Source organism: Oryza sativa, chromosome 9 (assembly GCF_034140825.1).
Source record: "Oryza sativa Japonica Group chromosome 9, ASM3414082v1".
Classification (NCBI taxonomy): Eukaryota; Viridiplantae; Streptophyta; class Magnoliopsida; order Poales; family Poaceae; genus Oryza; species Oryza sativa.
Window position 1 is genome coordinate 16,251,139 of NC_089043.1, and position 21,916 is coordinate 16,273,054.

General features: G+C 40.1%; 4 protein-coding genes across 7 annotated transcripts; 2 read left to right on the forward strand and 2 right to left on the reverse strand.

Annotated features, from left to right (window-relative positions):
* The first annotated feature begins 1,294 nt into the window (after positions 1-1,294).
* Positions 1,295-8,011, forward strand: LOC107277457 (uncharacterized). Of its 2 annotated transcripts, XM_015755548.3 has the most exons (17): positions 1,295-2,041; positions 2,142-2,239; positions 2,425-2,560; positions 2,721-2,852; positions 2,974-3,096; positions 3,198-3,295; positions 3,485-3,620; positions 3,747-3,875; positions 3,965-4,063; positions 4,157-4,252; positions 4,336-4,443; positions 4,544-4,639; positions 5,632-5,971; positions 6,095-6,216; positions 6,336-6,403; positions 6,618-6,737; positions 7,283-8,011. In XM_015755548.3, the coding sequence occupies exons 1-16, from the start codon at positions 1,435-1,437 to the stop codon at positions 6,729-6,731; spliced, it is 2,502 nt and encodes an 833-aa protein (XP_015611034.2). In that variant the 5' UTR covers positions 1,295-1,434; the 3' UTR covers positions 6,732-6,737; positions 7,283-8,011. The 2 variants fall into 2 exon arrangements, with proteins under 2 accessions (XP_015611034.2, XP_015611037.2); XM_015755551.3 differs by lacking the exon at positions 3,965-4,063.
* Positions 8,012-9,932: 1,921 nt separating this feature from the next.
* On the forward strand, positions 9,933-13,725 carry LOC4346860 (uncharacterized). Of its 2 annotated transcripts, none has more exons than XM_026020281.2 (3): positions 9,933-10,154; positions 11,207-12,133; positions 12,731-13,725. In XM_026020281.2, exons 2-3 carry the CDS (start codon positions 11,232-11,234, stop codon positions 13,218-13,220), a joined length of 1,392 nt encoding a protein of 463 aa, XP_025876066.1. In that variant the 5' UTR covers positions 9,933-10,154; positions 11,207-11,231; the 3' UTR covers positions 13,221-13,725. The 2 variants fall into 2 exon arrangements, with proteins under 2 accessions (XP_025876066.1, XP_015612219.1); XM_015756733.3 differs by lacking the exon at positions 9,933-10,154 and adding an exon at positions 10,376-10,579.
* A 938-nt stretch (positions 13,726-14,663) lies between these two features.
* Positions 14,664-18,288, reverse strand: LOC4346861 (THO complex subunit 6). 2 transcript variants are annotated; one of them, XM_015796010.3, is made up of 12 exons: positions 17,997-18,288; positions 17,791-17,906; positions 17,619-17,695; positions 17,327-17,372; positions 17,143-17,203; positions 16,921-16,974; positions 16,671-16,751; positions 16,525-16,564; positions 16,111-16,217; positions 15,915-16,025; positions 15,118-15,234; positions 14,664-15,007 (listed from the first exon to the last, which is right to left on the reverse strand). In XM_015796010.3, the coding sequence occupies exons 1-12, from the start codon at positions 18,231-18,233 to the stop codon at positions 14,912-14,914; spliced, it is 1,143 nt and encodes a 380-aa protein (XP_015651496.1). In that variant the 5' UTR covers positions 18,234-18,288; the 3' UTR covers positions 14,664-14,911. The 2 variants fall into 2 exon arrangements, with proteins under 2 accessions (XP_015651496.1, XP_066160162.1); XM_066304065.1 differs by having other exon boundaries at positions 16,525-16,560; positions 16,667-16,751.
* A 1,067-nt stretch (positions 18,289-19,355) lies between these two features.
* LOC4346862 (uncharacterized) lies at positions 19,356-21,888 on the reverse strand. Its single transcript, XM_015755211.3, has 3 exons — positions 21,768-21,888; positions 20,882-21,114; positions 19,356-19,793 (listed from the first exon to the last, which is right to left on the reverse strand). Exons 2-3 carry the CDS (start codon positions 21,066-21,068, stop codon positions 19,588-19,590), a joined length of 393 nt encoding a protein of 130 aa, XP_015610697.1. The 5' UTR covers positions 21,069-21,114; positions 21,768-21,888; the 3' UTR covers positions 19,356-19,587.
* Positions 21,889-21,916: the final 28 nt, after the last annotated feature.

Here is a 21,916-nt window from a genome sequence, read left to right on the forward strand (position 1 = left end):
CGAGGAATCCTGATATTCGAGGAAGGCGCTTTTTTAGGTGCCCTAACTATGACCGTGAGGTATTTTATTATCTGCATATGCTTATTCATTCCGTATGGGCAATCGCTTTATTCTTCGTAACACTACTCTATTCGGCAGACCCGCACTACGGCTTGCGCATACATCGAGTGGGTCGATACAGAAAATCCCATTCTCGACCTAACCACTTGTTTACAAGAAGGTCGCTGGTATTTCGCATCCGAAAATACTGAGCAATACTTACAGAGAAAAGCGGCTTATGAACGACAATGTCGTGAACAACAGAGCGACTGGCGGGTGCTAACTACGGCACTCCCTCCATGGGAAGCCCGTCCAAGATGCAGGTGTGGTGATCGTTGTCAGGTTCTTCGTTCCATAAATCCTACAACATTGGGTCGAAGGTTCTTTGTTTGTCTAAATATTCTTGACGACGATTTCATGGTAAGAATATTTTGATTACATGAATCCTTATTTTCTCACAACATTTACTAACTTTGCTTGCTTTACATCTATTCTTTCCTCCCAGGAACCACCAAGGAGATGTCAATACAGAGAATGGATAGACACCAGAAGGGTTCTAACTCCACCTAGCCGTGTTGTGCAGCTTGAATTACTAGAGCAATATAGGGTTACTAAAGCGCGGTTTGAGAGAGGAGAGGGATCCTCACGTAGGGGTTAGCTATTATCGGACAACTTGGCATATTGAAATTTCTACTGTCATGCTTCCTTGTCCCATTACTACATCGTCGTTGTGTTCAACTATTGCACTACCTCCCTCCTAGTTCGAATCTAATATCATCTATTTAACCACAATGTAAATAGTTGTATCATGTTCAAATTGTACTACTATTTCTTCATGTTACATAATTCTCCTTGTTTAAGTCCATATAATGTTTCTACGACCCAGACTGCGATAGGCCTATATAAATTATCCGAGTACTAATACGTCGAATAAGGTACAAAATAATACCTCACTTAACATATGAAATTGCGCAACAACCAACTTCAATACATTTTTATAACAATATTAACAAGTTTTACCAATAAATACTTCTTTATTTATTATTAACATAACATAGAAAAATCTTTTGGCCGTACTTTTTACATCTGGGTCCCTATTGGGGCGGCAAGGGATCCAGATGCAAAAAGTACGGCCGCAAGCTCTTTATGGGCGGCCAAAATTGCGATTAGGCCCTTGCCGCCCTCTGTATGGGCGGCAAGGGCCTAATCGCAATTTTGGCCGACGGCGGCAGACGGCGCGATCGACCCACCGTCTGCCACGTCAGCTTGTCGCCCACCATTGGGGCGGCAGGGTCTATTTTAGCAATTTTTTTTTGTTGATAGATTATTTCTGTAAATATTAAAAAAAATCTAAAAACGAAAAAAACTCCCAAAACCAATTCCTGTGATTTCCGTATGGCCCACGATCTAGATGGGCCCAGAATTAGTACTGGGCCGGGCTTACCATTCCAGGCCCAAATCAAGCCCAATAAATTTCCCCTTTGCAGCTTCCCTCTTCTCTCCATTTTCGAATTCTCTCCGCGAAAACTCAATTCCCCCACCCATCGATCGAGCTCGCCGTCTCCGATGGCGGCGGAGGCGGAGGCGGAGCCGCGGCGGTGGGCGGCGACGTACACGAAGCACGTGAAGCAGAAGCGCAAGGCGTACCAGGACGGCGCCATCGTCCTCCACCGCGCCTCCGTCAACCTCGTCCTCCTCGACGACGCGGGCGGCACCGTCGAGTGCAGGACGCTCCGCACCGGCGAGGAGGTGTTCCCCGGCGCCTCGCTCGCGTTCCAGCGCCACCTCGTCGACGTCGGCGAGCCCGAGCCCCACCCCGGGTCGGGGTCCTCCTCCGCCGCCGCATCCCCCGCTTCCCGAGGCGTCCACCGCGGCGGCGCAAGCGCCAGGGCGCGTCCCAGCGCGGTGAACTCGCGGCCTCCCCGTGCGTTCGCGGACCCTAACACGAAGGGGGGTGGCGGTGGCGGTGGCAAGGATGAAGCCGTGGGTTCGAGTTTCCAAGGTTTGCGAGCCGCCTGCTCTGCGTATGCTCACAAGGTGTTTGATCGCTGAACAGAATGGGCGTAATCTGATGAATGAATCGGGTGTGCTTTTGATTGCAGAGTGGACCGCACTGTACACCACCCAGCTGACTCAGAAGGCGAAGAAGTTCCATGATGGTGTCGTCAGGCTCGCGCAGGTCAGTTCGCACGCGAAGCAGGTAAGCAGAATGCGCATTTCGTAGTTGGTAATTTGGTATACGGCATATTCTGATTGTTGGGTAGCTAATGGATGATAGATTGGTGGTAGGTTACTTGATCCTCATGAGACCAGTTTATCTTAGAATGCTGTGGTAGTGGACTGGGGAAAAATGATGTGATATGTTGTTTTGGATTACTCGTCCAGATAATTTTGCTGGATGAAGAGGGCGGAGTGCTAGCCACCAGGTACCTCAAGTCAGGGGAATCTTTGGAAACTGGGAAGAAATGTCATTTCCCTAACTATCTTATTGAGATTTGTGAGGCGAAGAGTGTAAACAAAGGTTGGTTTTGTGCATTTTCCAATATATTGACGATTTCTGTATCTAATCTTTGGACCTGTGCGTTGTGAGACGTCAACATTTTTGCTGTGCCTAATTGGAGTTCCTTTTTTCCTTTGCCCACATATTGAAAGGTTGTTATTTCTGCATTGCCAATACGCAGGTTTACAAACTAATTCCTCGGAGGAACCTATGGTGCAAACAAGACCAAGGAGTGGGGAGAATACAAGTAACAAAACAGGATCAGGTCCAACGAGTAAACCACTCAAATTTACCAGTCCACAGAAATTTCATGGTACATGGGTATAATGTTTTTTTTTAAGATTGATTTAATGAATTAATGTTAAACATCAGTTAGCTATGATTGTCCTTGTCCAACATATCACAGTGCGAAATGTTTGTCTCTACAAGTATAGATCTTGAGGACAGTAAATCATCAAATACTGCTGGTTCAAGTAAGCCAGAAACTTCAAAGATTGGAGTTGTGGATGCTGGTAGCTCAGGAAGCATTATGGGTTCAACAGACTCTGAATTTAAAGGTTCATGTGTTCTCTCTGTATATGTCAGATATTTGCGATATGTACAAATTGTAAATTATTGATATATTTCAAAGCTAATAGTGAATGTACATTCTTTGTAGAATGGAGTGCCTTATATACCACCCAACTAACACAGAAGGCAAAGAAGTACCATGATGGTGTGATAAAGCTTGTGCAAGTTGGTTCGCATGCAAAGCAGGTTAGCAATTAGCATTCAATCCGTTAGTTTCATGCTTATTAATATCAACACTGAGAAGTTTCTAGTGCAAGGTTTGGCAATATATGATTGCTGTTTTCGATGTCACTGCTAGATGCTATGTAATGAAATGCTGTGATATTTTGCTAGTTGTAGAATGGTGTTATAGTTTTTTAATAATTGGATGTTCAGATTGTTCTGCTGGATGAAGATGGTGGAGTGCTTGGCAGCAGATATCTCAAGTCAGGTGAATCTGTTGAAAGCGGGATGAAATACCAGTTGCCTAATTATCTTATCGAAGTTTGTGAGATAAGAAAACAAAAGAATGGTTAGTTTTCATTTGTGTCCACTCTGTAGCTTACGATACTCTGAAAATATTCAAATGTAGTTTTTAAACATATATTCCTTTTTTTTCTATATCACATCTTATTTTACTGCATTAATTGGTGTGCAGATGTAGAGTCTAAACACCCTTCAGAGGTGGTTTTGAGTCAAACTGGATCAGCGAATGGACATAATACAACTGACAGGACAGATGGGAGAAACAAATCTCCAAAATTTGTCAGTCCACTGAAGTTCAATCGTATGTGATCACAGAGTTCCACACATTAGTACTTTGCTGCTTATGACATACTTTAATGTAATAATTCATTTGTCTCTACAAATTTTCAGATTTTCAAAAGAGTAGATTACAAGGTAGTAATGGTTTCAACAGGCCAACGGTTGCCAAATCAATACATACTAACATGATTGATACACTAAAATTTCATGGTAATTGAACATGATATCATAAACACTTAGTTCTATGTCCTACTACTCCCTATGTATCTTTAGGTAGTAAGGCTGCTGTTTGCCTGTTTGCAGATACTCAGAAGGCTAAACCAGATTTTACTGTTGGCTACAAGACAGACCTTGGCAAATCAACATTTAGTAACTTGGATGATCCACATCAATTTAATGGTAATTGGGTTTAACTTTATGCACAATATCTGTCTTCCAGTAGTTATATTTTTATATAGTTAAAGTGCTGGTTCTTTCCCCAGTTTTTGCAGATAATAAGCAAGATAAAACAGAATATGCTGCAAGCTATAATCCACAAGAAGTTGGCAAATCAAGTTATGATAGAGTGGACAGTCCTCTAGGATTCTGTGGTAAACAGACTTGATGTAGCATACTTGCACCTATTTTTTACCCTCCTGCTGTTGACATACTCTAATCCAGAAATGCCCATGTTTTATTTATTTTCTGCAGATCTTCAGGATGGTAAATCAGGATCTTCCACTAGTTTTTTGAGGAGAGAGGCTGGCAGAACAACTTTTGGTAACACGGATGATTCTTTGAGAACTGGTATGTATACTTTACCTACTTTCTAGTTTGAATAGGTTTGACCACGCAACAGAAAAATTATGTTGCATGTTTCCTTCATGTATGTCAACTACACGAACAGTAGATAAGTAATCTATGCACCCACCTGGCTACTATTATCCCTATACCCAAGCACCGAAAGTAAGACAATCCAATCAGCCATTGTTTTAACAAATTTGTAATGCTTTTATTTATTGTATTAAATAGATAATTGGTTTGATATATGTGCACTTCAGAAAATAAAATACAAGACAAGTCTGCTCAAGTGAAACTTTTACTGGCACATTCTATCAGTGTTCTCTCTTCTGTTGTGCAATGCTAAGGTTGTTGTGACCAATATTGGCTTTGTTCATTAAGACTAGTTTCAGTTAAGGTTGATTATTTCAGAAACTCCATGATATGGATTTCAAAATAGCTTTCTGGTAGGTGCCTTTTAGCAGCGTACTTTCAGGACATTCTTTATGGTCAGATTAGATATGTCTCTGTTGCATGCATCTTGCAGTAATTATTTCATAGTTGTATTACTGATAAGGAAAATGGTCGTCCCTTATTCCTGCGAATGTGTAGCTTAATTATTCAGGTTTATTTACTGGTAAGTAGCTATTTAAATATGTGATTTTACATATTACAAGGGATATTTGAGGTATTCTTTATGACTTCATCAAATTTAAATAAAAGCTGAAACAGTTCTGTATGCTTCTATAGTGGTCGTTCTGCTTTACCCTTTCTTGTTTATCATCAAATATTTCTCTTTGGCAATCTGAAGAGCATAAAATAAAAATAAAATGCAAAGAGTTCCTGCATTGTGCTCATACAATAACAATTCACGCAGTAGAGTACTTTCAAGAAATTCATTCATTTTTACAAGTGTATGTTAGTGATCCTTTGTGGATTGCATGGCTAACTTGAATGACTTACGCTACTTACTTATTGATCATGTGCTTCATATTAATAACACTGCTATGCTTTTTTAGCATCCCAAATACTGTCTATCATGAGGCCCCCATCGGAAATTAAATACTCCCAAAGTGTTCCAGCTTCACAAGTACACTCCTCAGCATCCTTTGGATCAAATATAGCTCGTGATGCGGATCATAGCAAGACAGCTTCTAACATTTCAGTGATCAACAGTTCAAACAGAACTATTGGTGTTAATATGAACTCTCGAATGTCTCATTGTGCTACACAACTTCGTGCATCAGTGCTGGCTTGTTTAAATTTAGAAACTCTGCAGCCAAGGAACTCAATATGCACTACTCTTCAGAGTGAGTTATCAGGGAGTGCCCATCCAACTTATGATCATCAGACAGTCATGTAAGATTTTGTGTGCATATCTTCAGTTATATCCTAGAAGATTGCCTTCTGGACAATAAAGTAGTAATATCTAACATGACAAGTCGAATAAGAAAATGGGTTTACTCGAATTATGCTTTATAGGAGACCAACAACTTTTGATAGTCTGGAATTGGACATGGTGGATACCCCAACATCTGATGTATCCAATGCAAAAGAGCAGAGTCAAGGTTCAACAAGGAACCATCAAACTGAAAGTTCTAAAGGTACTGGAAGCTGTTTCAATTAATTTCCTTTTTGTGGAGTTAGAGCAAAATTGTGCTTTACTTTTAGGGTTTTTTGCCATCCAAGAGTAAACGTACATATATTGGTCTATACATGGCAGATTCTGCACCAGCTATGTGTACTACTAGCTCAGACCCTCCATCGGGTAAAGGTGAAACTGCAGACCAGGTTTGCATCCTATATAACCTTTCTTGGAAAAAGACTGCCGTTTGTGAATTTAAGGTAGTTTCAGATTCATGAGAGCAATCAAATTACTTGGTTTTTATAACTGTCCACAGCTGCATATTGTTTTGCATCATAAGATCATGCTGTGAGTACTAGCACCTACTGTTTGATTATACTATGCTAATCAATGACTAGTTGACTACATATGCATTTGCAGCTCAGTTCAGATTACAGAGTGGTGGAAGAAAAATGTGGCAGTTACCCCTTTTTATCTGCAGGCGACCTGACGTTAACAGATGATGATTGCCCTTCGTTTGATCTTGGCTTCTAGCGGAAGGTACAACTCTATTTTATATCCCATGGTAGCATTGGATAACAATAACTTAACCTAGGTTGTTAACCACATAACATCATCTATCGCTTTGAAGAATGTATTTATTTATGCAATATAAATTCACAGCATCACATCGGAAATACCTGCTGCCTTTTTCCCCAACTTATAAAGCTATAACTATAAGTCTATAAGCTGGGTCATTGCTGCTTATGGTGGGGAAAGAGGGGCATGTCCTAGTCGTGGACCAACCACTGCCGGAGTTATATGTGGTTTAGTCAAACCATTGGCCAGTTTGCCTGAATCTAAACATTGGCCAGTTTGCCTGAACCTCGAATAGGAAGCAACCGCGCACACAGCTCAAGACAACGATTATTTTGTCAAGTTCACTAAAGATCAACGTGCAGAAGTTTCAAAAAGAAAAATGAAAGCAATTATATGCAGAGAAATCATTGATTCCTGTGGGTCACTGGGTTTTCCTTTGCTTGCAAACATTAACATTACTTAAGATTGCATCTTAATAAGTTTGCTTTGCTTTGCTTTGCATCCAGGGTTTCGTTGAGGGATTCCTTGGCCTTCTTAAACTCAATCTGTTCACTGCTTAAGGAGAATGGATGGCGTGAAGGCGCACTCTGCGTTGTAAGTTGCAACAAAACAATGGGCAGGTAAAAAAAGACTAATTCTTGATTAGTGGACAGGATCTGGTTCAGCTTAAGGTAGCAGTTTTGGGAGTAAAGTAGTAGTTAAGACGAGTTAGGCAGATAAAGATTACACCGTACAGTTTATCTTTCCTTTACCTTTTCTTTTTCTTTTTCTCCTTTTTTTTTTAAAAAAAAGATATCGTTTGCCTTTGTTTGGCACGGTAACGTGTAAAAGGTGGTTGCTGTAGTAGTGTAGTGTAAAGAGAACATCGAGAATTAGATTCTTGTGTGGGATAAACTACAAACAAAGCATGTTCCATGCTCTTTTTTATGATTTATTGAAGCCTGAAGGACCAGGATGTACGCTGAAAATCTTCACTTCACCAACAACTGGAACTGGGAGTAGAATTGTAAGTTCGTGCATCATGGCAGCATCCGGATTGCTGAAAAAGTTGGGCACTTCACCGACGTAGCTGTCTAACCCATGTGGCCATATTGGATTGGACAGCTGAAAGAGATGTGGGGTCGTTCCGTTGATAGAAATAATCGAGAAAGTTCGAATGAATTTACTATGTGCTCTATAAAAGAATTTACAAGAGATGAAGAGAAAAATGGTCTAGGTTAGTTCTTGTGAAAATCTACATAGGAGTGTGATACTAATTTGATCCTCAAGTTTTCTACAGGTTCACATCTATCTTTGGCGTTTCGTTTTGTCCAATTGGTCAATTGGGCTCGCTCTCAAGTTTGCATTCAATTCAAAATGTAGCACTTGGCAACATCCAAAGGTGCTACTTGGCCAGCCAGCCAGCCAACTTCCCAAATGCTTAATCATGGTATAGAAAAGGTCTGTTATGCGCTCACCTCTCATGCATAAGCCCAAACCACACACAATAAAGAAAAAAAGAGGAACGCCACGTAAACGTAAACATGAGGCATCGTAGATTTTTATGACTTTTAATACCGTGAAGAAATTATTACTATATATTTTTAATTTTTATGAGTTACTCCCTCTATGTCTCAACCACTTTTTTTCTCTGTCTCATGATATAATGCGTGCATGCATGTATACATTAACTAGCACCTCGTACTCTAAATTTGCTCCTCGTACTCCAAATTTGCTCTGTTTTAAATCCTCTAACATCAACCCCCCTCACATTACTTGCATGCATCAATGTGATCTAACCGAGGAAGTGATTAAATTATTTTTTTGGTCTTTGTGTTAGTGATAGTTGTGCTTCATATTTTGGAATATAGTACTTTCCTAGTAGTGTAGTTGCCTCTTATATCATTGAGAGTTATTCTATTTTTTATAGTTATTTCCCTATAACAATATCGTTCCTTTTAATATCGTGAAAAGTTACTTCTTATATCAAGAAAAATAATATAGTGATTACTTCAAATAAGAAAATCCATGTATATAATTATGAATATTCTCTACATTTTACTTATGAATTTACTTCATATAGTTTCTTATTTCCAACTTATCCCTATGTAATTACTTTAGCATTATTTTATGAAAAGTTACTTCTCAACTGAGTTACTTTTATAATGTGAGCAAATTACTATTAAATATTTAAAAATAATTAATATTAAAGTCGTTTTATCATACCTTTTAAGTAGAGTAAGATGGTTTAAATGGAATTTATAAATAATACATGGTTTGAAATATATAAACCATCAAAGGTTTGTATTAAGAAAAAATAGATTAGTGATGTTGGTTCTATGTATCAAACCTTTAATTTAACTAGTACAACCCAATTAGCCAGTGACATATCTGGTCAACCCACTAACAGATTATACTAACATTTTTGGATTGGAAGGAGGGCACTAGGGTTGTGCCGTAAGTTTAAATAGTGCACGCGAACTAATTAAATTTCACTATAAATTTGCAATATCTCATAAAATTACTTAATGTAAAATTAGTGTCCCGATTTTAAAATTATGACTTATCACTAACAGACTTATGATGTATTGGCAATGCATATTACAATTTGTTTTGGGCTTATTTGATATCCACCTCTTTTAATGCTGGAACCCAATTAAACTGTTGTAACTCAACTTAAAAAAAAATGGAATGGGTTAAAATGATTTAAAATATAACTAAAGAGATGGATCGAGATTCAAGCCGCTTCATAACTTTATTCTAAAGTTCACTCTCAAAGTTAAATTGAGAAATTTGAATAACCTTATATAGACTCAAACCGTACTCCCCCGCAAAAAAAAAAAAAAAAAAAACTCAAACCGTACTCTTTTGGTTCTTACTGTACTCTTTAAAAAAAAGTTGACTAGTCACTCAGCACTTCATCACAGCATACAGTACTCCCTTTCTTTTTCCTATGAACCATTTGCTTTTCTTCTTAGTTCTTACTTCCATTGCTTTAGGCGGCAGAGAGAGAGGGGTTCGAGAAATAAATTCCAGTGGCTCCCTGCTTTGCCACAACACTCATCAGTGGGGGTTGAGGTGGCTGCATCAGCAAGGAAACACCTGTCCCCACCTCACCAGCGGGAGAGAAGCCCACGTCACTCCCATAAATGGATGTGGATATCTCAGATTCTCATCACCCAAATTGATCCAGGAAGCCACGGGACGGCACGGATCTTTGCCCCCTTTCCTGGACAACCTCTCCCCCTAAAAAACCAACAAAAAAAATGAAAAATGAGTGAGAAAATGAGATGACACGGCGAGGAGAAGAACAAAAATAAAAAATCTGGGAGTTGGGAGAGGAAGAACCGGACCAAAAATCCAATCTTTGTGGGAGAAAAAATGGCGCTTTCAGGGGCGGTGAGCAGCGCAGAAACGGCAGCTTAATTGGTCTTTCTTGCCAATTTATAAAAAGTTTTGATTTTGGGAGTAATTGAAATCTTTATTACTACTATTATTATTGCTGGATGGATTGTTTCTTCTGGTAGGATTGCTGCTTGCTTTGCCTTCACGTCATTATCCGGAGAGGAGCAAAGATCCCTTCTTTATTAGCTCCTCTCCCTTGGCTTCCTCTCTTCTCCGTGTTCTTCTTGTCCGCTTTAGGGGTTCGCTTTTCTAGATTCAGTCTGTCAGCGGCGACGGCGAGGGAGCTGCGAGATCCGGCCGTGAGATGGTGGTGATCCGAAGGAGTCATCGTCATCGTCGTCGGGTTGGAGCCTCTTCGTCCAAGAACCTGCCTTGATCTTGCAGCCTTGTTCAAGCTTCCGAGTCTTTTGCTGATCCAGGTGAGGTGGCTTTTGCCTTCACCTGTAAAATTTTAGAGAATCGGATCATCGGGAGGAGGGAGCGAGGAGAATCGGAGATTCGGAATCTTTCGATTTTGTCTGACTTGCTCGAGCATCTCGGGTTCAGTTTTCATTTTGCGTGCCCATTTGGTCCAGTCAAGTACTTTGAAATGTTCCTAGTTCGAAGAATTCGACCTGTTTCTGTATTTCTGCATCTGTGATTCGTCCCTTACCTCAAATCAGTGAAATCTGTCGGAGAATTGGATAATCGTTTACCGCCTCAAATCTGGCTGTAATTAGTAGTGATTGTTTTCTTTGCCATGGGCATTTCATTTCATTTCATTTATTTCGACGTTGCTTGCATATCTGAGCATCATGTCTTCTCGTTATTGTGCTTGTCCGTATTCATTTTATGGTTGTAGATTCTTTTTGAGCAAACAGTTCATGAATCTTGATGGATCGGTCTTCAAATTTTCTAGCGTGGATGATGCATGCACTTTCTGTCATGAAAACATTGTAAAATAGGCTGTTAATACTATCATTTGTTTTCTTTAGAGCTTCTATGGAAGTAGTGCTGATGAACAACTTTTTCTGAGGACATTGACAAACAATTTTTCTGATGTGCAGGGTGCAGTTTCTTAGCATGTGAGTAATGGCAGCTGCTGAAACAAGGGCTGCTTGGCAGCGTGCTGCTAACCGCTGCCGGGTTCAAGAGGACGCAAAGAGAGCTCCGAAACTCGGTTGCTGCCCGCCATCTGGGCAACAGCATGAGACCAACAATGGAAATCAAACAAATCCGCAAGACTGCCATATCCCCAACTTTATGCCTTTAAACTGGAATGCAATGAACTCCAATCTGCCAAAAGATACCCAATGGTGGCTTCAGTTGCAGCCCAATTTTGGGTGCCAGAATGTGCTTGCTAGCGAGGACCTGAATTATATGTGTGGGGAAGTTGATGTAAAGAAAGTCGAAAGTTTCGCACCAGTGTCCAAACTTGAGGACATCAATCCTAAGAAAACAGCTGATCCTTTTGAGCCCCCATGGATAGTTTCAACAGCTTTTATGAAACAAACATATGAGACAGGTTTTGAAGAGCTCAAGAGTCTTCCTGCCTATTCTGAAATGACCCTCAAATGCAGGGGAAGTGCCACCTATCTTCATGAGGACAAAGAACATATGGACTTCAAAACTTTTGATCCTTTGTATCCAAAGAAACCACAGACGGCATGCTATGAGATGGATGCACCTTGGCAAGAAAACAGGAAGTCTCGGCCATGGTGGCAGGTAGCTGAAGCGGATGGTTTGGCTTCCGTAGTTGCAGAAAGTGAAATGCACAACGTAGGCAAAAATGAGCTGCCAAGACCCACCCAACGTGCTCATGGTTCAAAATTGAACAACCATGAAAACAAGGATGATTATGGACCTTATACTGGCAAAGAATCACCTCCAGTGCAGTATGACACTATGCTGTGCAGCTATAGCATTTCAAGCACCAATGAGACAAATTCATCTGATGGTGGAGGCTGGCAACATCAAAGAAATGATGCACGTGGGTATGTTATATTCTTTCACAATCGCTGGAATTCACTATGATTTGCCGGTGTCTTCCTTCTTGGATTCACGCCGTCTTAAATTCTTAATGATACTAGTTATTTTAAGAAAGTGGTATGTGGCTTTTTGTTTGGTCCCAAACCTAGGGAAATCCGGTCTAACTGGCCAATTTAGAGGGCCAAACAGGTGATTACGTGATAACAAGTAGGTGTGCTTGTTCCTTGTGAACAGCCCAGTAGACCCACTTTTAGAATACCGATGTTTTGCTTTACAAGGATAAATCTTATGGCTTATTATTTTCACGTATCACATTACGAACTAGTTCTGAAAATGAACAAACACAAATGTTATTCCAATTTTGTATGTGTGAAACTAGTTCTGAAAATGAGCAAACACAAATTTTATTCCGATTTTGTATGTATGAAATTGTGTGAATCTTTTGATTCCTTGTTATGATCCAAAATTGAAGTAATGGTAGTCATGCATGCCTTCCATGTCGTGTTATTTCTCATCCCTGGAAAGTCCCAGATACCAATTTGTTTGTCCAAGCTTCTTCCTGGTTATGGTCCATATATTGACATAATCGCATTCGGATGCAGGGGTACACAGGATTCTTGTAGTTCTGATGATCGCACACCAGGCAGCAAGCCGACATATCGGAGTGCCGCTGAGAGGACCCAGTTGCTGGATGCACTCCGCCATTCACAAACACGCGCGAGGGAGGCTGAGATGGCTGCCAAGAAAGCTTATGATGAGAAAGACCATGTCATCAAGCTATTATTCCGTCAGGCCTCTCATCTCTTTGCGTGCAAGCAATGGCTGAAAATGCTGCAGCTGGAGAACATATGCCTCCAGCTCAGGTTGAAGGAACACCAGATAGCAGCCATGTTCCCTGAACTCCCCTGGATCATGCTCAAAGAAAAGGTGACGCCAGGGCAAGAAAGGAAGGATGGAACAAGGAAGAAAGGAAGGAAGCAGAACAAGGACAGCCACTTGCGCAAGGCTGTCGTGTTTGCGGTCGGTGTAGGCATCGTTGGTGCTGGACTGCTTCTCGGCTGGACTCTCGGGTGGCTCTTGCCCAGGTTGTAAGTTCCATTATCATCTACCACCATGGCTAGATTAACGCCTAGCGCGCACTTCGATCGAATAGGTGATAGATAAAGCTTCAGGTATGTGCTTCATGATGTTAGAAGAATGAAGATCATATTCTTGGAGCTCATTCATATCTGTTCTGTTGTTGGTTTGGAAGCCTTGCTGATGATATTTTCATATCTTCATGTACATATAGGATGAATTTGCTGTATATATTTTCAGAAACTGGGTGCTTCTGTATGTTGCATGCGTTTGCCCGAATGTTGTACATATATGGGGTCAGTGGTGGTGGAACTAGGGAAAAAAATCCGTCGACATCAACAATGTATTAAGTATAAAACTTGTATTTTCAGTTGCTGGAGTAGCCAGCTCTTGTTTGTATAATAAAAACTTGTATTTTTAGTTGCTGGTTTAGACAGCTCTTGTTTGTATTATAAAGGCCTAGGCACGCTTGTGACACTATGAATTTCCATTTGCCAAATTGGTCTTTTTTCTTGTCAAATCTTGGTCAGCTTTCCAAGTGCTGTAATCAGCAAGAATGTGATCTGTTATCCTTTGGGATAGAAGTCAATATGCCCAGCTGTCAGCTCGTGCATTTGCTACTGAATTTTGCAGTCCAGATATCTCAGACATAAGATAAACTCATTCTTGGTAACTCCTAAAAGAATTTGTTATTACAGGCTTACAGCTTCGAAGGTGCTATCAATTATGCATCAAAACTTCTAAAGGTTACTGTGATTTTTGGCATAGCTTCCGATCTAAGATGTTTTAGAGCTAGCATAACTTTGGATCTAAGGTTTTTTTTTTTTTTGGAGTTGGATATTTCCACCTCCACAAATCCATAGATTTTTCAATCGGCAATTACATTGATTACTTCTGAATGAAATATTTATTCCATTTTTGGATGAAATATAATTTTTAAGTGATTATAATTTACTCCCTCCGTCTCCTAATATAAGGGATTTAGACATTTTGCTTGCATTGTTTGACCATTCGTTTTATTAAAAAAAAAATTGGAATTATTATTTATTTTATTTGACTTACATTATTATCCAAAGTACTTTAAGCACAACTTTTCGTTTTTTATATTTGCACAAATTTTTTGAATAAGACGAGTGGTCAAACGTTAAAAAAAAAATAGTGAATATCCCTTATATTAGGGGACGGAGGTAGTAACATATAAATTTTAAATCTAGATATGGAGCTGTGATAAATATTGCCTAATAAAGAGAAACAAGTGCCACGTGATGCCAAAGGAAAGCTGATGTACTCCTTTTGTCCCATAAAAAGACAAACCTGAGTTTGGATAGGCTATCTAAGAATAATCTGAAGAATATTAAAATGTGTCACATCTCATCTTAAAATCCTATCCTGAGTTTGTATTTTATGGGATGGAGGGAGAAAGTCAGCAAAGAGAGCAGTGTTGCAGCAACCAGCAGGTAATCCGTACAAGGGAATTCATTAGGGAAATTGTAACAGCAATAAACTTAAGGGATCTAGAGTCATCTCTATCGGAGCAGCAACGGCACAACTGTGAATTACATAAGTTAGCACAGAGATGAACTAGTGTTACAGCTGAACAGCTCCCAAGTGTATGATTACTAGTAGTAGTACTTAATTAGATCTTGGCAGTGTTTTTCCAGTTCTTTACACTATTAAGAGTGCTTAGCTAATTGTTCCAATAGATCTTACTTATCCAGGCTCCGGCAGCCAAAAGTGCACAAATGACTCCCAAATTGTGATATTACATCCACAAGGCCTCCATATCCAGCAACAGCTGCCATCTGCACAACAAAGGTAGTAAACTCAGGACAAATCGGCCAGACTCCAGAAGTAGGGTGAAACAGATACCCAAGTCATTTCAAAATGAGAATCAAGAGACAGACAGACATACCCCTGAAGAATGTATGGAGACAGAAAATGCTGAGTGAGGAGCACACTTGATTTGTGAAAGAAGAGTCCCATTGATAGAGAAACGAGAGAGCAGAGGTTCAGCACCGACTGCTAAGATCTGAATGGTGAAAATGGAGTATAAGAAAACAAACAGTTGATAATTCCTAAACCACAAGAGTTGGGAAACAATGCATCCTTCGTGCTGCTCTATTGTCTATCGCCAGACTCAACATTGCTTTGGTAAATCTCTAATAGATGTGAGCAGACAATAATAAAAAGCTTTCCTTGCAGGAATAATAACTAGTTGGCTGAAGAGTCACTCTTATATTTGTTTGGAAGCAAAAGCTTTTGATTTTATTCTGTTTCTCTCCAACAATAACATCACAAAGCTTCAAATTTTGGCAACCATGTCATAAATCATCAGGAAATAATTTATTGCATTTTCTGTGCATATCTGAGAGATTATCTGATAATAATTTCATATCCACACAATTATGCAAACTTTCATTTGGCAAACAATTATGCATAAAAAAATTTAGAAAGGGCATTGGTTAAATAGATAAATCATGCACTTGTGGAACTATCATATGACTTGTTAATGGAAATAATTGACTAGGGGAACACTAATTTACTACAGGTATAGCATTTGTTAAACTCACAAAGACTAAAGAATGGAATGATCCGTCCTAAATTTTTTGCCAGCCCATCTTTGAAATACAAGATGAGCCATTTCTAACCATGGGCAATTTTACTGGTTTGCTAAACTCTAGCTTGAACATGACGAATAGATAGACTTACTTGGTTTCTGTCAAACAGCAAATCTTGAACAGGAGCATGGCAATCCACATTAAAGATGCACTCATTTGAAAGAAGGCTCCAAACTGATATACCACTAGAAGTACCACAAGCCTGGGAAAAATAGGACCAAGATAATAATAACTGTAAAATACATGATGCATAACACATTGTTATATCAGCTTGAAGTGCATCCTACCAGCCAGCTTTCACTTGCATCAATGGCAACACAACTGACCCATGACCCCTCAAAAATCTTGTTTTTCACCGGACGTATAACCTGAGTGCACTTTCCACTTCTGCAATCTGCAGTGCACAAAGAGCAGAAATAAGAGAATGCCTTTTTATGGATTTCCATGTAGTGCCAAATCTTTCTAAACCTGTCTGAAGGTAAACTCATAAGAGAGAGGATAAATTTTGTGAATATGATGTGACCTGTGACCAGATCACCAGATGTGAATTAAAGAGTACAAAAAGACAAATAGCTAGTTGGTGCTTTTTCTTTGCTTGAATCAACGAGCAGATATACAAAATGACCAGTTAGAACAGGATGAACATGAGAAGGCACACTTCAAGTACAAGACAAAATTATCCTATCAAAAGCACTGCTCACCCCAGATACGGGCTGTGCCATCCTCTGATCCTGTAACTACCTGAAAAAGGAAAGGCTCTATTAACTAAAAGTTACTACAAAATGAAGGCAAGACATCTATGGGAAAATGGTATTGGACTACATCAGTACAATAATAACAAACCAACCTGGCGGTTCGCTTCGCGGACTGCAATGCTGTGCAAATAGTCAGTATGTCCCTTGAAGGTCATTTTACATTTACCACTCTCCTGAAAGAACAAGACATTGTAAAACCTACTATCAGATATTTTCTCAAGCAGGCACACAGAAAATAGAAAATTATGGAAGCCTGTGCCACATGAATCATAAGAAATCTGTAGTTCCTTCCATGTAGCTCAGGACTTCTATATATTGCATTTACCTCAAGAAAATACATACCACATCCCAGCAATAAGCACATGCATCCCCGGCCGCTGCATAAACAGATCCTTCCTGTTGCGAAGAAGAATGATGAGAAAGAATAACTGAATAAGATATCTTTTTTTAAGCAAGTAACAATATGCATCATTTCTATATAATATACACGATGAACAAAAATGCACACAAGAGATTATTTTGCTTCTTTGGATGAAGTGAAAATGCAGACTTTCTGGTGTTGACCTGTTTGTTAATCGCAATGGCGTTGTTTTCAGGTATTGGAGAGCGAGCACCCCAAGGACCCCTACAAAATCGAAAACAAAAGCTCTGAAAAGATGGAGGATGAGAGTGCAAGTGCATATTTCTCTAGAATAAACGATATGTCAAATGATTATCAGATGTATGTCCTTTTTCACAGAATACTTACTCATGCTGAGGGTTCACCAAATCAAGTACTGGCTCCAAATGATCCCCTGGAAAGAAAAGCAATGACAAAGTAACCTATTAAACAACATGCATTAGCCCCACAAAAAAAACATGCACTAGAGCACTAGAAAAGGAAATGGGACTTGCAAAATGTTTTACATCTTTGTTAAAAATTTAGCCTTTTCTTTGTGGGGTGTGCGCAAGCAAGTACAGGTAGAACTTCTAGGTAAAGCACACACCAAACTAATTAACCAAGTCAATCCTAGTAAGAAGTGAGGGTTCTTTTGCAGCACCTTGCAGAGATAGCGGCACAAGGCAGCTCTGCATCTCGTGCCATCTCCATCCCCGAAGGCGCCCGTCATCCCCGCCGCTGCCACAACCAACGGATCACGTCGCCAAATGTCATGCCATGTCACCTGAACAAAAACGGCCACCGAGAAGACGAGCAGCAGCACAGCAATTCACCTGAAGAGCAGCGGCTGCTGCGAATCCGGGTAGAACCTGACGTCGTAGGCCGGGCCACTGTGCGCTTGGACGATGCAGACGGGATCAACCAGAGAGACCGCGGCATCCGGGTGGGTCTGAATCCAATCAAATCAAAACAAAAGATCGAACACCTTAGCTGCGCACGAGGACGCGGCACATGGAGCGGGTGTGGGGAACGAACGAACCTGTGGGGTGGGATGGGAGGAGGAGGAGGAGATGCAGGAGGAGAGGGAGAAGGAGGCGAGGGAGCCGTCGCTGGAGGCGGCGGCGAGGAGGACGTCGGGGTCGTCGTCGTGGTGGTCGAAGAAGACGGCGCGGAAGAGGGTGCGGCAGGAGAGGTCCCGCTCCCGCAGGATGCCCCGCCTGTACGCCGCCTCGTCCCACCCCCGCGCGTCCATCCCCGCCAACGCCGCCGCCGCCATCTCGCCTCGCCGCCGCCGCCGCCGCTGCTTCGGAAGCGAGAGCGAGTCGAGGAGTGGGGGGAAGAGACAGCGGCTGGTTGGGCTGGGCCTTTAGATCAGAAACCAACGGCCAGATCTATTCATTATTAAAAAATATAATATGAAATCCCTATTTGATTTGTTTTTGTACAGTATTGTAATAATTATTTGAGGGTACAGACAAATAAAATAACTGTTATAAAGTTTTAAAAAATAGGTTAAAACAATATTCTAATAAATTTATATTTATTTTTTTTGTGATGAGAAGCCAACGACGAGATCTTATTCATTGATAAAATAATATGAAATATCTATTTGAGTTGTTGCTTCGCGTAATGTTGCGATAATTATTCGAGGGAACAAACAAATTAAATAAATGTTACTCCCTCCGTATTTTAATGTATGACGCCGTTGACTTTTTAACCAACGTTTGACCATTCATCTTATTCAAATTTTTTATACGAATATAAAAATACTTATATCATGCTTAAAGAACATTTGATGATAAATCAAGTCACAATAAAATAAATGATAATTACATAAATTTTTTGAATAAGACGATAGGTCAAACGTTTGTCAAAAATTCAACGGCGTCATACATTAAAATACGGATGGAGTATAAAGTTAAAAAAAAATATTAGAACAGTATTCTAAGAAATTTATACAAAAAGTTTTAAGAAAATCACACCGTTTAGAGTCTTGAGAAAGGATCCTTCGAAATAGTTCCCTCAAATCTTATGGATAGGAAAATAACAGGAATGATCAATTAGATGAAGCGTTTGAAACCACACAAATCAAAAGAGAGGAATTTTTTTCAAGACTCTATACTACTAGGTGTAGCAACACCAACATTTAACTCAAAATTTTATTTTTCAAAGAACATGGGGTTTGAGGTATCATATCGTTCATATCTCGCGTTTCTGTCTTGTTTCACTAAGGAAATGCTGTTATTTTGTGAAGCATGTTGAACCCAAACCACAGGCTTAGCATAAGGTTATAAAATTGTACAGCAATTGACTCTCTCTTTATTTATGCACCTCAAAAGATTTTTGCATGTATGGTAGCAAGTAAAATACCATATCATGCAAAGGACTAAGTTCAACATACACTAAAATCAAACACTGAAGAACAGTAATACTTTCATGTCACACATGATACACACTCTGCTCATATATATATCAGTGGTACAATGAACCATTCAACAGTTACAACTCCATAGTTTGGCAATAATAAGACCAGCCGATGGATATCTCACAACTCATCCATGGATCTATTAATAACTCATGTCAATGTTTTCACATCAAGTGCAGACAGAGGCAACAGAACATCTCAATCTTCACTTGTCAGATCCCTTCTTTGGGTGGAAGGCTTCAACAATAGCTTCAATCTCTTCCTTGGCACGCTCAAACACATTTGGACCTTTAACTCTCTCAACTGGTGTATTCTCATTTATATCATCGCTTGTACCATGAGTTTCATTCTTGTGGGTCTCTATTTTGTTCATTGACACCTTGCTTTCATCCTTTGAGTCCTTATGCAGGTCTACACAATTTTGTAATGGTGTGTATCATAATCATTAGACAGGAAGATAAGGTTAATCAATGCATAAAAGAATCTGACCATCATGCATGAATATCACACACAAAGAGCTGACAAGTCATTGTTGATTTTTTTTTGTGTGCTGCAAATTCTTCGAAGGAATTCAAGCAAAGTATTTGTATTCAAACTATTTTTAGGGCATACATATCTAAACTTTTATGCCTGAAAGGATTTCCAGAAAGTTTCATGATTTAGCTGCATCATGTTTTAAAGTCGGTTGGTGGCATCAAATTTGACAAACAATTACTGAAAAGGATGTTTTTGCAATAAAAGGGAGAAAAATGAAGATGCTAATATTCTTGAACTTGTGTTTGTGTTATCTCAGAAAAATCTTGTTACAGAAAACCAGACTTTTTCAACAAAGAGAAATAAATTCTGATATATGCCCAATGCATGATTAATGACCCATCATATTATACAAGGAACTCAATACACAAGGTAAAAAACATCAAGCTAAAATTTAGCAATTGTCAATTGAGTATGCTGTAGCGCATAATTGCTAGATCAGATTTTGTACTCCCTCCGTTTCACAATGTAAGTCATTCTAGCATTTCCCACATTCATATTGATATTAATGAATCTAGACATATATATCTATCCAGATTCATTAACATCAACATGAATATAGAAAATGCTAGAATGACTTACATTGTAAAACGAAGGAAGTAGGACATAATTACTGAAGAACTACGTGTCGGCCTATTAGGCATTGAAGAGCTTAAGCTTGTGCGTTTATCTTATATGAGCTTTGTGTTTTTTGGTCCTGTTGTTAAGCAGCTAAGGTCGTGACTTAGGTGATGAGGCAAAGGATCGTGCGATACTGTGATGGACTGATGGTAACATTAAGCTTAGATGTGAATTGTCTCTCTGGGTGCTTTGGGCCTAGCCGATGCTCCTCTATCCTATCCTTTTTTCCATCTTTTCTGCCAGATAGTTTAAAATCCTACTCTTCTTTCTGGGGATAATAAAAGGTGCTCAGCATCTTCACAGAAATTAAATTACGGAAAACACCGTTGGTTCAAACAAATTACCAGCATTATTTCCATGGGGACTGGAATTGTGCTCCATCTTATCATGAACAGCTCCAACGAGAGCCTCAACCTCTTCCTTGGCTCGTTCAAACAGATTGGGGGCCTTAACCTTGTCCACAGATGTTTTATGACTTATATCGTTGCTCGTTCTGTGAGTCTCCTTGTCATGAACTTTATCTTTGTTCATCACGCTTTTGATTCACAGTAGAAAGCTGCCTATTCCAAGCTCCACTCTGCACAAAATTCCAACAAGAGCATTCAGGATTTCAGCCCGTGATAAACAACACAAAACCTGATACTTGCCATTCATCCCTACGCAGGATCCGTGCCCGAAAAAAAAAAAGGTAAATAGCAGACCATTTGCCTTAATCCAATCGAGCGAAAATGGTAAATACACCGTTTGACATCATGCCCAAATAAAAAGACTTTAATCATCTTTCCTCACCGTTCTGCTTGCTAAATGTTGCAGCATCCAGCCAAATAATACACTGGGAACGTTGCACAGGGCAACTGTTTTTCGGCTGTCAGTGCTGAACCATCAAATCGGCAATGGCAAGCAAAAGAAAACATAATGTACACTCAATATAATCAGATCACCACAGTATTACTCTTTTTTTTTGTTTTTTTTTTCGGGAGACTGCAGTCTGCAGGTAGTACTCTTGATCGAGAGCTCACTGATCCGGAATCAACAGCTTCCCAAATCGAAGCCCTAACTCCTAATCCTCCCCATCCCCAGATCAGGAGAACCCTACGCGGATCCCTGCCCTGCGCGGCGAGTGCTAAAACGATACGAACTGCTCTCTCTCTCTCTCTCTCGTCAGATCCCAAACCTAACTATGGAAAAAGAACATGTCGCCGGGGTACACAGAAAGATATAGTTGCGCACCTGCGGCTGGCTCCCGCCGGCGGCGCGTCGATCCGGCGATATCCTCACCGGAATTGATGATGAAGGAGAGAGAGGCGCGGCGGATGGATGGATTGGGTAGTTCGTGGAATGGAACCCAGACGATGGAGAAGGGAAAGGGAGGAACGGAA

What these genes read in the sequence shown, in the direction of transcription:
- LOC107277457 (XM_015755548.3), top strand. Translation starts at nt 1,435, where the DNA reads ATGGCCCACGATCTAGATGGGCCCAGAATTAGTACTGGGCCGGGCTTA. An exon ending in TGATCCACATCAATTTAATG is followed by an intron (nt 4,253 to 4,335) that starts GTAATTGGGTTT and finishes TTCTTTCCCCAG; the next exon opens with TTTTTGCAGATAATAAGCAA. An exon ending in TATGATCATCAGACAGTCAT is followed by an intron (nt 5,972 to 6,094) that starts GTAAGATTTTGT and finishes TATGCTTTATAG; the next exon opens with GAGACCAACAACTTTTGATA.
- LOC4346860 (XM_026020281.2), top strand. Translation starts at nt 11,232, where the DNA reads ATGGCAGCTGCTGAAACAAGGGCTGCTTGGCAGCGTGCTGCTAACCGC. An exon ending in CAAAGAAATGATGCACGTGG is followed by an intron (nt 12,134 to 12,730) that starts GTATGTTATATT and finishes ATTCGGATGCAG; the next exon opens with GGGTACACAGGATTCTTGTA.
- LOC4346861 (XM_015796010.3), bottom strand. Translation starts at nt 18,233, where the DNA reads ATGGCGGCGGCGGCGTTGGCGGGGATGGACGCGCGGGGGTGGGACGAG. An exon ending in TTGGTGAACCCTCAGCATGA is followed by an intron (nt 17,204 to 17,326) that starts GTAAGTATTCTG and finishes TCGATTTTGTAG; the next exon opens with GGGTCCTTGGGGTGCTCGCT. An exon ending in CCATTGCGATTAACAAACAG is followed by an intron (nt 16,975 to 17,142) that starts GTCAACACCAGA and finishes TCTTCGCAACAG; the next exon opens with GAAGGATCTGTTTATGCAGC.
- LOC4346862 (XM_015755211.3), bottom strand. Translation starts at nt 21,068, where the DNA reads ATGAACAAAGATAAAGTTCATGACAAGGAGACTCACAGAACGAGCAAC. An exon ending in TCCCCATGGAAATAATGCTG is followed by an intron (nt 19,794 to 20,881) that starts GTAATTTGTTTG and finishes AAAATTGTGTAG; the next exon opens with ACCTGCATAAGGACTCAAAG.